The following is a 15469-nucleotide window of genomic DNA, read 5'->3' as shown; positions in this document are numbered from 1 at the left end:
AATTCGGTCCCTTAGGGAGTTTGTCTATGTCTATGGAGCTTCCATGACCTTGCCTTGGACAAGTTGTGCTGGTTTCCCCAGTATTGTGTACTGTCTTACCCTTCAACAAAAGTTACCACTTATCTATTGTCTATTTAGTGTTTTTCCATTCCATTTTTGATGTTCCATCAGTAAAGAAACTTATTCTGTACTTATATTTTGTGCCTTATGCATTTTACAGTTTGGAGTACACAAGGCACAATCTCTTTCCACAGGAAGCTTAGAATCAGGTTGAGGAGACAAGACAGACATAAATGAGATATCTTTTTTTTGCAAGAGTTGGGGAGAACATATGTCTAAAGAAGAAGAAAGAAAAAAATGTTATAATAATGTATTCATTGTCCACTTTGACTAATAGTCACAATGGAGTAGAGTTAGTGAGTTGAAGAGGAGGAGGTCATGCAGGGGACACCAATGTGGAGAAAGAGGGGACAGGAGCCAGGTGTGAGCATCGTGGGACTTGGGGATGGCAACCCCATCTGGAGTAAAGTACAGACGGCATGTAGAGAAAAGAGAGATAAGGTTGGATCACATATGACACAGAAGCTTGCTGAATGGCTAGGACTTGCCTTTATTGGTTCCTAAACAGGAGTGTGACATTTAGGACAATTCATCTGGGATGAATTCATTCTGAGAGCAATGTGGCTGAATCAAATAACTCCTTTTCAAGGATGTAGAGTCCACATACTCCCTGAGTCACACATTCTAGTATATGACCCCTCTACCAGTCTACAATACCTGTACACACACACATTACTCTCTGGCTGCAGTACAAGCCCGACCCCAAGAAAGTCCTCTTATTTGGTTTTCTATAAAACAGAAAATAACTATTTTTTATCCTCTTTAAATTCTCCTTTATCAATTTGAAGACTGATATTGAATATCAGTCTTTTCAAGTCCCAAGAATTCTACTTCATGACTTTCATCATAAACCTTTTCCCCACCGTCTCAGCAATTGTTTTTGTGACTGTTCCTTAGATCTGCTCCAGGTTTCTTACAATCCTTTTGAAATGAATAGATTGAAACTGGATATAATACTATAATAATGACCTGGTGGCACAGTGGTTAAGTGCTTGGCTGCTAACCAAAAAGTCAGTGGTTCTAACCCACTAGGCGCTCTGTGGGAAAAAGATGTGGAAGTCTGCTTCTGTAAAGGTTTACAGCCTTGGAAACCCTATATAGGGTCGCTATGAGTTGGAGTTGACTTGACGGCAATGGGTTTGAGGTGTTTTTTTTTTTTTTTTTTTTTTTTGGACTAATGCAAATAAAGCACAACAATTGCATCTCAGTACTTGTACACTACACATCCATTAAAATGTTCCAGAATCATATTTGCCTTTCCAAATATGTGTGTATATATATATATATATATATATATATATATATATATATATATATATATATAAATAATTTGCTGGCTTACGTTCAACTTGGCAGTCCACTGTGTCTCTCAGATTTTTAAGAACATAATTATTGTTTAGCCATGAATACATGTTGATATGTATCACTATAGTCTAATAATAGACATTAAATACAGAGTGGCTGGAACTATTTTATGGTTAGCAGCCAAATGCTTAACCACTGCATCACCAGGGCGCCACTTAAATGCCTACTTATGTTGAAATAGGAAACATTCTAAGAAAATTACATTTTGTTTTTTAGACCTATATGCTCCCGGCTGCAAAAACAAAAAAAAATAGTATTAGTAATTATCTTTGTTATCTAGTACTGCTACAACAGAAATACCACAAGTGGATGGCTTTAACAAACAAATTTATTTTCTCACAGTTTAGGAGGCTAGAAGTCTGAATGCAGGGTGCCAGGTCTAGAGGAAGGCTGTCTCTCTCTCTCGGCTCTGGAGGAAGGTCCTTGTCTCTTCTGAGTTTCTGCTTCTTTGTTCCTTGGAGATCTCCATGTGGCTTGGCATCTATCTTATCTCATATCTCCTCTGAATGACTTAAGATACACCCTATACTAATCCTGCCTCATTAACATAACAGAGACAACCCATTCCTAAATGGGATTATAACCACAGGCATAGAGGCTAGGATTTACAGCACATATTTTTGGGAGACATAATTCAATTCATAACATCCCAGCCTTTGCCCCACCCCCCAAATTCATGTCCTTGCCACATGCAAAACACATTCACCCCATCACATCATCCCAAAAATCTTAAATCAACTCCAAATCCAAAATCTCATCTTCTGAATCATCTAAATAAAATATGAACAAGAATTTAGGCATATTCCATCCTGGGGCAAAATTCCTCTTCATCTGTGAACCTGTGAAATCTAGAATGCAAGTTATCTGTTTCCAAAGTACAATGCTGGAACAGGCACAAGGTGGATATTTCCATTACAATCAATAAACTAGAGGGAAAGAAGGGATAACAGATACCAAACAAGTCCAAAACCCACCGGAACAAATTACATTAGCTCTCAAGGCTTGAAAATAATCCTCTGTTCTCTGAGACCATTTAGGCAATGGCCCTGCCCTCTAGACTCTGGGTATTGGCCACACCCTCTAGATTCTGGGTAGAGGCCCCTCAGCCCTGGGATTCAGCTCTGCCTTCCAGGCCCTCCGGGATGGGAACTCTGCTCCCTCAGTTTTAGGTGGCCCCCTTCTCCTAGTCCATCTGAGTGGTGACACCACCCCTTCGGCCCCAGCAGGCCCCATTCTTCTACGCCTTGGGCATGGCAGTCCCTCCCCGTCAGTTTTGGGTGGTGGCCCCATCCTGCTGGCACACATTAACAGCAGCCCCACACTCCAGAACCAAGTTGGCAAAGATCTAAGTCTTTGAAACCTAGGAGGCTATGGTCCCACCCTTTGAAATCCAGGAGACTGTGGCCCCACACTTTGAAACCAAGAAGGCCCTGCTTCCCATGTTCCTTCCAATAGTTCTGCTGATTTCTGAGCTGCTCCAGGCATGGTCCTTTTCTTTTCTTGGGGACAACAGATGTAGCTCCTTTGGTCTGTTTCCTGCCTGTAGAATTCCAAGAGGCAAACAGTTTTCTTTCCTTTTACTCTTTCTCTGTCCCCTTCAGTCTAAGCTGATGGGTTTTCTGCTGTGATAGTTGGTTAGATCCATCAGTCACAGGCTTAATCTCTTTAACAAAAGATTGTGTAATCTCGTCCTTGTTGAACATTCTAGGACATGTGTCCTTAGTTTGTACAACAAAATTTTCTAAATCTTGAGGTTCTATTTTCATTTTGCACAAACCCTGTTGCTGTCGAGTCGATTCTGACTCATAGCAACCCTATAGGACAAAGTAGAACTGCCCCATAGGGCTTCCAAGGAGCAGCTAGTGGATTTGACTGAGGACCTTTTGATTAGCAGGTGAGCTCCTAGCCACGGCACCACCAGGGCGCCTTCATTTTGCACAGTTCATTTTTAAGTCTATCTCTTTCCTCTGGCATTTTACTATAAGCAGCAAGGAAAAACTACATGGTCCCTTTAAGATCTTGCTTAGAAATCTCATCAGTCAGATATCCAAGTTCATCACTTACGAGTTCTACCTTCCACAAAACATTTGAACATCATTCAGACAAGTTCTTTGCCGCTATATAAAAAGCATTGCCCTTCCTCCCATTGTCCAATCACATGTCCATCATTTTCTTTTAAAGCCTCACCAGAAGCACATTTAATATCCACATGTCTAGCAACATTCTATTGCTCATGCCACATGTATTCTCTAAGACGATAGAGACTTTCTCTATAGCTCTCTTTACTTCCTTTTGAGCCCTCACCAGAATTGCCTTTGACGTCCATAATTCTACCAACAGTCTCTTCAAGGCAATCTAGGCTTTTACCATTAAACCAAACCCATTCCCATCAAGTCAATTCCAACTCATTGCGACCCTATAGTACAGAGTAGGACTTCCCCATAGGGTTTCCAAGGAGTGGCTGGTGGATCGGAACTGCGACCTTTTGGTTAGCAGCCAAGCTCTTAACCACTGTGCCACCTGGGCTCCTTTATTAGGCACCTTAAAACTCTCCCAGCCTCTACCCATTACCCAATTCCAAAACCACTTGCACGTTTTAGCTATCCGTTAGAGCAGCACCCCACTCCTGGTACCAAATTCTGCCTGTGTTATCTAGTGCTGCTATAACAGAAATACCACAAGTGGGTGACTTTAACAAGCAGAAATTTATTTTCTCACACTTTAGGAGGTTAGAAGTCTGAATTCTGGTCACCAGCTCTCGGGAAAGGCCTCTCTCTGCCGTCTCTGGAGGATGTCCTTGTCTCCTCTGAGCTTCTGCTCCTAGGCAATCTTCATGTGCTTGGTATCTCTCTTCCCCTGTCTCTCCTTGCTAGCTTGTGTTTTACGTCTCAGAAGAGATTGACTGAAGATATACCCTACACTAATTCTGACTATTCACATAACAAAGACAACCCATTCCCAAGTGGAATTATAACCACAGGCATAGAGGTTAGGATTTACAACACATATTTTTGGAGGTCATGATTCAATCCATACCAGTAATTTTGCGGTTTTTAATATATATAGTCTCTTGTGTTTTCTCTTGCTCTGAATCTAGAGAAAGCTTCTCATGAAGTTCCCACATCTTTTTCTTCTAGATTGACATATTTGAGGATAGAATCCGTGGCATTGATATCATTAAATGGATGGAGCGCTACCTTAGGGATGTAAGTATGTCCCAGAATTCTGAGATTGTTTTCTCCTGAGAACAACAATGAGCTTGTGAAGTTATTTTATTAAAGAAGCAATGGCATCCCACCCAAGTCCAAAACTGAGCAAGTCCCAACAAAAGCTCCCTTGTTGGAAGCTCTGCAAAGACTTGGAAAGGAAGGATAGAGGTCACCCTCCTGGACATGCACAGGCAGGAAATAACGGTCAAACCAGACACAGGTGGCTGATAACAATCAGAGCAAACAATTTTTTGACCAGAATAGGAACGGAGGAAATGAAGGTGGGGGGTGGGAAGGGAGTGGCAGAGTTCAATTTAATCGGAGACCACCCCAAGTGTTTTGTAGGATTGGGTTGTGCAGCATACCACCCTGAGGCACCCACTCGCAGCCCTGTGATTTGTTTTCCGCTGACAGAATCTATACTGGCCACTGGGACACTTTGTGCTTTAACAAGATAGAAATTGATTGCTGCCAGCATGTCTGTGTCGGCTGCTTCTTTTGGAGGGAGGTAGTGGGGGACGGAGACGCACAGGCTGGGGTTTTGCTGCTTTTCCTTTTGTCTGCAGCCTGATGTTTGGTTTGTGCTGAAGGCTCTGTTCCTATTGACTGTGCTAAAGCATACACACCAAACGCAGGGCAGTCAGGAGTTCAGTAACTGACAGTTTAGATCCCACTGCTGGGAGGAAAGAAGGGCTTTTCATCATTGGTGCAAACCCTTTTCGCCACAATGATGCAGACTCATTTAGTGATGCAGGCTTTCATTAGACATTTATTAGTGATGGCTGCAGAAAATGGTGGACAAAAGCATAGCTATTTAGGAGAGCTCATCTTTGAGCCACTTACTCTGTATGTTTGAAAGGGGGGAAGGGGGCTGAAAAGGAGGAGGAGGGCCGATGGGGAGACAAACCTCTGCCTGAGTAGGGGGTCAGTGCCTTTCACTTTACACGAGAATGAGACTGGCCCTCTGTCCAGGGCTTGTCAGAGAACGCTTACAGCCCTGCTGGCCCGTTTCCAGCCTGCCTTCACCAAATGGACCACACTTTACACTTCCATAAACATGCTTTTCTGCCTCTCATTAACAGAAGACAGTGATGATAATCATAGCAATCAGCCCCAAATACAAACAGGATGTGGAAGGTGCTGAGTCGCAGCTGGACGATGATGAGCATGGCTTACATACTAAATACATCCATCGAATGGTGAGTGGGGAGGGAGACACAGAATCCTGTGCCCCTCAAAGATGGGTAGGCACCTTACCCAGGGAAGGCCCACTCCCCACCAGAGATCAAGTGAGGGCAGCAGCGAGGCTGGGTGAAGGACCCCGGGGCTCCCAAGTCAGGAGAGGGGGATGTGGTCCTGGATCGGTCTGCCTTTGGAAATTTGGGCAAGTCACCACACCTCCGAGACTCAGTGTTCCTATCAGTAACAAGGGGAATTAATCTGCGATCTCTAAGCTCCAAGATTCTGGAAAGCAAGGCTCTGCCGGTTTGGTTGTTCACACACATGCAAAGTCCTAGGAGGGGCCAAAGACAGGGCTGGGGGAGAGGGAGGGTTCTTATATCTGTATCATATTCTCTCTCTTGCCTTTTCAGAAAGGCAGAAGGGCAGAGGGAAATGGATGCATGTTATTGAGTCAGAGAGGCTTGATTTAACTTCAGCCTTCTTATGAACAGGCTCTGTGACTGTCAGTTATCTAGTGCTGCTATAACAGAAATACCACAAGTGGGTGGCTTTAACAAACAGAAATTTATTTTCTCACAGTTTAGGAGGCTAGAAGTCCAAATGCAGAGCACTGACAGAGGCTTTCTCTCCCTGTCAGCTCTGGAGGAAAGTCCTTGTCTCTTCTGAGCTTCTGCTCCTGGGAAATCTTCATGTGCCTGCCATCTCTCTTCTCCTGTCTCTGCTTGCTAGCTTGTGTTTAATCTCTTCTATCTCAAAAGAGATCGACTCAAGATACATCCTATACTAATCTTGCATCATTAACATGACAAAGACTACCCATTCCCAAATAGGATTATAACCACAGGCATAGAGGTTAGGATTTACAACATGTATTTTGGGGGGACACAATTCAATCCCATAACACCAACCATGGGTCAATTACTTAAAACTCTTGTGCCTCAGTGTTCCTGTTAGTAAAATGGATTACAAATACTTACATACAGGGTTGTGAAGATTAAATGAGATATGCTTGTAAAGTATCTGGCACATATCGGATGCTCAATCAAAGGAGGGGATTGTTATTAGCTCATGATAGATGAAAACATTCTACCAGCACACCTAAACTAGGGGGCCTGGTCAAACTAAAACCAGTGAGAAAAATTTGTAGAAGATTAGATTTGCTCAGTATCTTGGTAGAGCATTCTGACCAAAAACATCACCCAGCTTTGGTACTAGTTGTTTGATGGAATAGCAGTCCTTGTGCTCCCTATGAGTGTAGTAACGCTGTGGAGACAGTTCCTGCCTGTTTGGAATGCTGGACAAGACTCGTGACTTTGAAACTCTTCTCTGGAATCCCTAATGGGGTCTTCATATGTGCTGGGGTGGGAGTGGAGGGGCTCTGGACCTCCCACACCTACCTCAACCAGAGCTGGTCTGCGTTTCTGAGCCTTGTTTGCTTACCGAGGATTCTGAGATTTAAAAAGGCTCGAAAATCACTGGACTAGAACTTGTAAGCTCCCTTTCAGCTCTAACACTCCACAGGGGTGGGGGAGGCACCCAGAATGGTCATAAGGGCTCAGTGACTGAGACAGGGAGACAAGGCAGGAAGCAGAAGTGGCCCAAATGAAATAAGTAAGCAGCGCAAAGCAGGAGGTAATCCAGGTCAGCCACAGGACATGCAACTTTAACTCAGGGGGAGTCTTAAACCCCAGGTCTGACCTACAGATCAACAGCACAGAAACAGGGTGGGCTGGTGGGTGGATGTTCCCCATGTGGGTCTCCAGGGTGTCTCTTACCTCTTCCACCAAGTGCTGATCACTGTTTGAGCTCATAACCAACCCAAACTAAAAGCAGAGGCAAGGTGGTGAGGTCAAAGTGTAAGGCCAAGGAGTCAGGAGAAGCTGGTAAGTTTCCCTCCTATTCTAGGCTTATCCCAGGCTGGCAGCACCCAGAAAAGGTGCCACTTCTGGAAGTAAACTGCCCTAAAAGTTCAGGGCTGCTTCTGGGTGCTGCCGTCCCTTGGCTGTTTGCTGCATGTCCAGAGCACCCGATGTCCTGCCTGCATCTCTAGGAACCTGCCAGCCCCAGGAGCTGACAGCTGGTGTGTGGGAAGGGCTCCAGATCTCTACCAGTTTCTGAGGAAATGTGCCCAGTTCTGCTGGTGTGTGGCAAAGCCAGGCAGTAATATACAGCACAACCTCAGAGCTTGGCTGAATGTGCCCAGCCACGAACCAGATTATCTCCAAACTTGGGCAACGATATTTTGGGCCCTTAAACTTTAGTGTTGAGGCCAGATACAAAAGTACCTTCCTTTCCACCTGGCTGACTTCCTACCCTGGCCCTTTACCCCTGGCAACAGAAAGCCTTAGGACAGTAAGGACTTGGCCATGACAGAGGGAGTGAAGAGGTACCCTTGAGTTCATCATAGAGGAAACTACTTCAGAGAGCCAGTATCTGGAAGTATGAGAGCCAGAAAATAAAAATGCACTGTGGCTGGCTGGCCCCTCAACAGATTGGGTGACCTAGTGGTCAAGCCAAATTTTAGAGTATACAGTGTTCTGGAAGTCAGAAACTAAACCCAGTTCTTCACTTTTAAATGACTAATTATATGCCCTTTCTTTCATATGTTTACTCTGTACTTGCACAGTACTTGGTCATTTTAAAATATGCTTTTGGTGTCGATATTTAAAAGGAAGTTCTGAGAAAACACCTTGTAGAAGGTGTGTGTGTGGTTGTATATGTGAATTTGTATGGTGTGTGTATGCGAGTGTGTGTGAGTGTGTCTTTATCAGGGGTTTCTATGGTGATTTCAATAGCCAGTCATCACCACTGTCACTTTCTTCTTTGTTCTGTTTCTATGCCCATGCATGTTGAAGACTTCTCAGTTACAAAAATCGATTGGAACATGAAATAGTTGGGAACACATAATTCCTCATCTCCTTGTCATCAGAAGACTGAAACCTTTGTGCTGGTTACAGGATTTGGAAGATTCTAACTCTCCTCAGACTGAAAATTCCGGTTTGATAGGGTTCTTGGCAGCTAAATCTCCCTGGGCCATCACAGGATCAGAGAAAATTGGTACTGGTGTAGGGAATGTAAAGCCTGGCAGACAGTTCTTCACAACTGACCTTTCAGCCTCATCTCTTGCCTCTCCCGTGAACCCATTCTAGGGTCTAACCACAGTGGATTACTAGCTGGTTGCCAACTATGCTACACACGTTCACATTTCTAGACGTTTGCTCATGCTGTTTCCTCTGCTGTGAATGTCCTTCCCCTCACCCCTACCTTCCCTGCCTGACCTAATTCTGCTTTTCTTTCAGTATCCAAATGACACCTCCTTTGTGACTGTCACTCATACCCCCAATGTAGAAAGGACAGACCCCACTCTGGGCTGTCATAGCATTTCCTTCATACTTTTCACACCGCATTATAGTTGGTTATTTGCCTTTCTGCCTACTCACTAGACTGTTGGCTTTGTGAGGATAGGGATGGTTATCACTAATGTTCTTGTAAACTGGGTCACTGGGGAAAAAACACCCCGATTTATAGTATTTGCCAGTTTCCATGGTATACTCTCACCATGGCCAATCTCAAGGCACCAACGTGAAGTTACTAAACACAGAATTAGGAAGAGACATGCACAACTGGTTCTTGTCAGCCGATGTGAGCTGGCTCCAGGACACCTGGGAAGATATCCTAAATCTTACAACTCAAAGTCTAACACAGAGTGTGACTTTTAATAGGCCTTCAATAAATGATTGATGAGTGAGTGAATGACATAGATGTGTAATGGGAAGGACTTAAAATTATAAATGTTTGGCACTCAAATAAGGAAATAAAAATAAAAATACTGCGTGGGCCTGCGTGATTATGTTGTTGTTGTTGTTAGGTGCCGTCGAGTTGGTTCTGACTCATAGTGACCCTGTGTACAACAGAACGGAACACTGCCTGGTCCTGTGCCATCCTCACAATCGTTGTTATGCTTGAGCCCATTGTTGCAGCCACTGTGTCAACCTATCTCATTAAGGGTCTTTTTCTTTTTTGCTGACCCTCTACTTTTCCAAGCATGATGTCCTTCTCCAGGAACTGGTCCCTCCTCATAACACGTCCAAAGTATGTGAGATGAAGTCTCACCATCCTCACTTCTAAGAAGCATTCTGGCTGTACTTCTTCCAAGATAGATTTGTTTGTTCTTCTGGCAGTCCATGGTATATTCAGTATTCTTTGCCAATACCATAATTCAAATGCATCAATTCTTCTTAGATCTTCCTTATTCATAGTCCAGCTTTTGCATGCATATGAGGTGATTGAAAGTACCATGGCTTGGGTCAGGTGCACGTTAGTCCTCAAAGTGACATCTGCTTTTTAACACTTTAAAGAGGTCTTTTGCAGCAGATTTTGCATGCTTATGGTTACCATTAATTCCTTGTCCTCATTCCTGAAATTAATACTTCATATTTGTTTGGTTCTAGATGCAGATTGAGTTCATAAAACAAGGAAGCATGAATTTCAGATTCATCCCTGTGCTCTTTCCAAATGCTAAGAAGGTAAACAAACAAACAAAAAACCTTATAGTTAAGAGTCTTTGATTTGTTCTGCCATCTGGGAATTTAGGTGGAAAACCTTGTCAAACTCTTTCTCAATCCTTAGAAATAACAGCGTTACTAGAAAGATCAACAAGTTGTACCACTCGGTGCAGCAGCATGAATCAGGAAGGTTTTAAAGCGTTATCTGATAGGACCATCACTGCCCTAATTGTTCAAACAGCCATTGCACACAAAAAAGTAGTTTGTGTTTTAACTCATGAGAGAGAAAGAGACTGTTCATCTGATACTTCTTATCTTTTGTACATAAAAGTCAAGATTCAGACATTTTATGCTGGCTGTTCCACGGAAGTATTTTGTTGCACATAGTTCAGGTCTTCAAGCTTTAGAATAACAGGAATTAAAGTGAACTCTGTTGTGGTTCATATGAAGGTTATTTGCACCAGAAAGGCCTATCGGCTGGTTTGGGAAATGGAAGACAAAACCATCTGAGGCCATGTGCCAGGCTTGGCAAAGGGAAGACGGTGGTGGAGTAAACATGTTGAGAATCAGACCACAGCACCCTGAGCCCAGGTCCAGACATACCCTATAGGACCCTAAATGTCAGGACTGCATGGAGATGTCTGCCCTGGTTGATGGAGAATCCAATTTATGTGAATAGGACATATAGGATGGTACAGTACACAACCTAAACAACAGTACGCTTTTCCACCCCCACTGCCCCTGCTTTGCCCAGGCTCCCTTCCCCCTAGAACACAGCAAGAGTCTCCTTAGTGGTCTCCCTGTCTCCACTTTGACCCTGGACTAGCCATTGTCTGCTCCATTACCAAAGAACATCCAAAATGTAGATCTGATCTGTCTCTCTCCAGTTTAAGTATTTTGTGGGGGTTTCCCACTGACTATAGGATCATGTTCACCTTTCTGTGACATATGAGGCCACTCAGAAGACGACTGTGTCCACTTGCTCAGCCTTCTCTCTCATCACCCCCTGCACACATACTCTATGCCCTGGTCATCCTGGACTATTTTCAGCATGCCCTCACATGGACCATGTTCTTTTCTTTCTCTGTGCCTTTGCACTTTCTGTTCCCTCTACTTGCAAGACACTACCCTGGCTTGTCTGCCCAGTGGACTCTTGCTTATCCTTGTATTACCCAATCTCTCTAGCCTCCCCTGACCTCTTCTCCCCCAGGCTGATTTATTTAATTGTCCCGCTCTTGAGTCCTCTTAATTGCAATACCTTGAGTCAATGGTATGCAGTTGGGAGTTCAGACATGGGAGTAATTGTTTAGGATTACTTGAGCATGGTGATATAAAAAGCAGACCAACTTTTAGTTGGTTTTATTATTGTTTTTAAATCCTCGTCAGACAATCCCCTATTGCCTGCACTTGGGGCAGACTGCCCCCACCACCTGCCCCCTATACACCATTGCGTAGAACATAATTGCTTTATATTTTGCCTCCATTATTAGACTTTGAACTCCTCAAGGCAGTAATTGTGTCATTTTCATTTGGGTATCCTCAATACCTAGCATAATGCCTAAAAACAGCAGATGCTCATAAAATGTTTATTGATTATATGCAACTTCTAAGCTCATCCTCCTACACTCAAGGAGTCCCATCTCATCAGAGTAAAAACCAAAGGCCTCAGAGTCATCTACAAGGCCCTCTCTGATACAGCCCTCTCTACTTTCAGATCTCTCCTACTCCCTCTCACTCACTCTGCTCAGGCCACACTGGCTTTGTTGCTCCTTAACAGGCCAGCCATGCTCCCTCCACAGGCCCTTTACATTGGCTCTTCTGTCAGCCTGAACCTGGATGTCCACAAAGCTCATTCCCTGCACTCTTTTTAGGCCTTTGCTCATTTTCTCAGTGAGACTTTTCCTAAGCACACTATTTAACCTTTCAGCCCTACTCCAGCACTCCCGACCCCCTTCCCTGCTTTATTTTTCTCCACGGCATGTATCAAACACACTATACATTTTACTTACTCATTATCTGTCTCCCCGCACCAGAACATCAGCTCCACAAGGGCGGTCTGAAACTGCACACCCAGAGGCCTAGGCTCCCAGCTTCTGCCTTTGTCTAGTAACAGGTCTAGTGGGCTCCTTCTACTGTAGGCCAGACCTGAGGCTGGAGTGAAAGGATAATGAATTTGATTAAGCCCATCGCCTTGGCACACTTCTTCCCAAATCACAGGGGAATTCACATCACTTTGTGTGACCTCTGTCCTATCCCTTTTATGTGAAGGTGGTGAAAAGCTCGTTGATATGCAAAGGGCAGGTAGCCTGGGAGACTGACAGAAAATGCTGTGCACATGTGGTTTCCATAAAAAGATCTACAGCTTGCACCGGAAGCCAAGAGCATTTCACATGTGAACCCCTTCCAACAGCAAAACAGCACAAAACTCCCAGGGTAGCTTGCTAGGTAACGCCCAGGAAGGGAAAGCCATAGATGTTTGAGAACCGAGCCTGAGATCTGGAATCCAGATTTTTCACTAATGGCTTTTGCTCCTGTCATTCTTTCTCCTGTAGGAACATGTGCCCACCTGGCTTCAGAACACTCATGTCTACAGCTGGCCCAAGAATAAGAAAAACATCCTGCTGCGGCTGCTGAGAGAAGAAGAGTATGTGGCTCCTCCCCGGGGGCCTCTGCCCACCCTTCAGGTGGTACCTTTGTGACACTTCCAGCCCTAGATCACTGGGGCCCTGGTCTCACAATGTTCCTCTGGCAGAGGCTGATGGGTAGCACTCATGACTATTTGTTTCTCAGTCCCTCTGTGAGGGGGCTACACCCCTCGAAAACCTGTTATGCAAAGTACTCTTTCTCCTGAGACTTCTACAGAGCCTGTTTTTGAAGTGGAGGTAGTGGCTGCCTTGCACTCCCTGCTGCTGAGACTCACTTCAGGAGCTGATGTCCAGTGTGTTCCTCCTAACAGTCTGTAGTGTCCATTCCAGGCCTCTCCATGCTTAGCAAATAGATAATATAAATGATGTTGCAATAAATGTAAAGGAGCACAAACACTCTCCTGTCACTTAAGGCTAGTTTTATGAGTTAGCCAGATACTTGGGTGTCCGTAGACCAAACGGATTTGTGTACAAATAAAATGTTTACTTTTTTGTAAGATTGTGTTTCACTTATCTCAAAGGAGATAGATATTAATTTATAATGATACGGGCAGTTACTTCCAGAGACATTAACAAAGCTGCTTACGGGTAATACTAGATAAATGTAACAGACTACTGTGTATTAAAAGATTAAAATCAGATAGTTAAACAACCCTTTTAACATAATCTCAAAAGCTTTATTCTTGCAGTAGAGCTTTTTAACAAAACAACTTTGTACAGCACACAACCATGATTCTAAATAGGATGATCATAGTTCTTAGGATCTGAGTATACGTGTGAAAATGTTTGTGTGTACATATGTAGTGACAGAGGGTATATGATGCAGGCTAGAATTGTGGTTTGGGAGATCTAGTCTTGGGCCTACTACTAACTAGCTGTGTGACTGTCAGCAAATTCTTTCACTTTTGTGACTCGGGTACTCATTTATAAAATGACACAGACAAAAGTGTCCCTAACGACCCTAAGAGGTTTAAGGTATAGGACCTAAATTCTAAATACTCTTTTCAGGATTGTTGAGTTTTCATTTTCATAATTATAGCTCCAGGAGATAAAATTACATTGTTCTTAACAGGGACATTTTATTCTTTTTAAAAAAAAAATCTTTAATAACTCTCTCAGATTAATAATTTTGGAAAATATATTTTATATCTATCTTTCTCATCTGATCTCAAAAAAAATACCCACACTCATATAAAATATGTACGTATGTATACAAAATATGCATAAACTATAGAACAAGGTGGGATGCCTTTCATTGAAGCCCAAGATGGTAGTCCACTATGAAGACTTTTTGGAGGTGAAAGCTACTGCTTCCCCTTATCTGTCCACCTAACTAACCTTTTAAACAAGGCTCAACTGTGCTATGAGATAGTTCAACCCTTACATGCCACTATAGGGAAAAGACAAATACTTATGAACTATGGATAAGAAACTTCGCCAATAATTATAAAGAACACTAGTTTCATTTACTTCATAGCCTCGATGTCTACTGGGTAAGGTGAATGTCTTTGTTTTTAAAAAATAAGAAAAGAAAAGGCAAGCTAGCACACCTTAAGCAGTCATTTATGAGACTATGACAAGTACCTTTATCTCTATAGTATTGAGAACTGGTAGAACTGACTTTCTTGTTTGATTAACTTGAAATGCCTGGTAAACACCGTAAATGCAAATTTCAAGTCTTTTTTTCTTTCTTTTTATTATTTTTTTGGATCTGAGATAACACCATCATTAAGGATTCAACACACAGTTGTAAATAAAATGACATTAGCAATTATTACTCAAAAATGTTTCTGGCTTACAAAGGTTTCAGTCCTCAAACACTCATTACTTTCACTCTTCCTACCCCAGGTGAATGATGAGAGAAGGTCCCTGGTGTTCCACAAATAGTCATCAAAATTTTATAGCTGGTGGTACTGGTAGAAAAAAGCAAAAAAACCCTACACACACAACCACCTGGCCAAGTGATGAAAGTTTAGCTCCTGAAGTTTCTATGAAATCTGATGACCAAGAACGTAAAGGAATTTTAACAGCTATTTTAAAGCACTGACACTAAGATTAACACTTGGTTTATCTGGACGTTATCTTGGTCCCCATGAATTCATCTATAGGTGTTTCTGGGGTGGAAGTGGGGTAGGGCTGACTTAGTAAAATAACCTCTGAACTCAACGCTTTATCCAGTCCCAAACTGATGGGGGGTGGGGTACAGAGTGCAAGGTTAGATTCTTGTCTAATAGGAACTGATTTAAAATATACTTTTTAATTTTAGTGACTGATTTCAAAATACCTGCTTGTTTAGCTTAACTTGTATATTTTTCAAAGACATCTCAGTACATGTCTACAATCAAAGTATTAGACTAGCTATTTCTCAGCTCAGTGCTCAGAAAAAAATATTTTTGTTGATTTCTTTTTTCTTTTTCTACTAAATAAATCACTCTTAGATTGA

At 42.9% G+C, this 15469-nt stretch overlaps 1 protein-coding gene across 1 annotated transcript in view; it reads left to right on the top strand.

Annotated features, from left to right (window-relative positions):
• Positions 1 to 15122, top strand: part of TRAF3IP2 (TRAF3 interacting protein 2) — a 55376-nt gene extending 40254 nt beyond the window's left edge. Inside the window, exons 6-9 of the mRNA XM_012554423.2 lie at positions 4623 to 4691; positions 5777 to 5893; positions 10328 to 10402; positions 12934 to 15122. Coding sequence (XP_012409877.1) covers positions 4623 to 4691; positions 5777 to 5893; positions 10328 to 10402; positions 12934 to 13080 — 408 coding nt within the window. The 3' untranslated portion in view covers positions 13081 to 15122. The remainder of the gene's footprint in view (positions 1 to 4622; positions 4692 to 5776; positions 5894 to 10327; positions 10403 to 12933) is intronic.
• Positions 15123 to 15469: the final 347 nt, after the last annotated feature.

The sequence above is a fragment of the Trichechus manatus genome, unplaced genomic scaffold (genome assembly GCF_000243295.1).
Source record: "Trichechus manatus latirostris isolate Lorelei unplaced genomic scaffold, TriManLat1.0 scaffold00017, whole genome shotgun sequence".
In the NCBI taxonomy this organism is placed as follows: Eukaryota; Metazoa; Chordata; class Mammalia; order Sirenia; family Trichechidae; genus Trichechus; species Trichechus manatus.
Note: the sequence above shows the minus strand (reverse complement) of the source record. Positions and strands in the feature narration are given on the sequence as shown.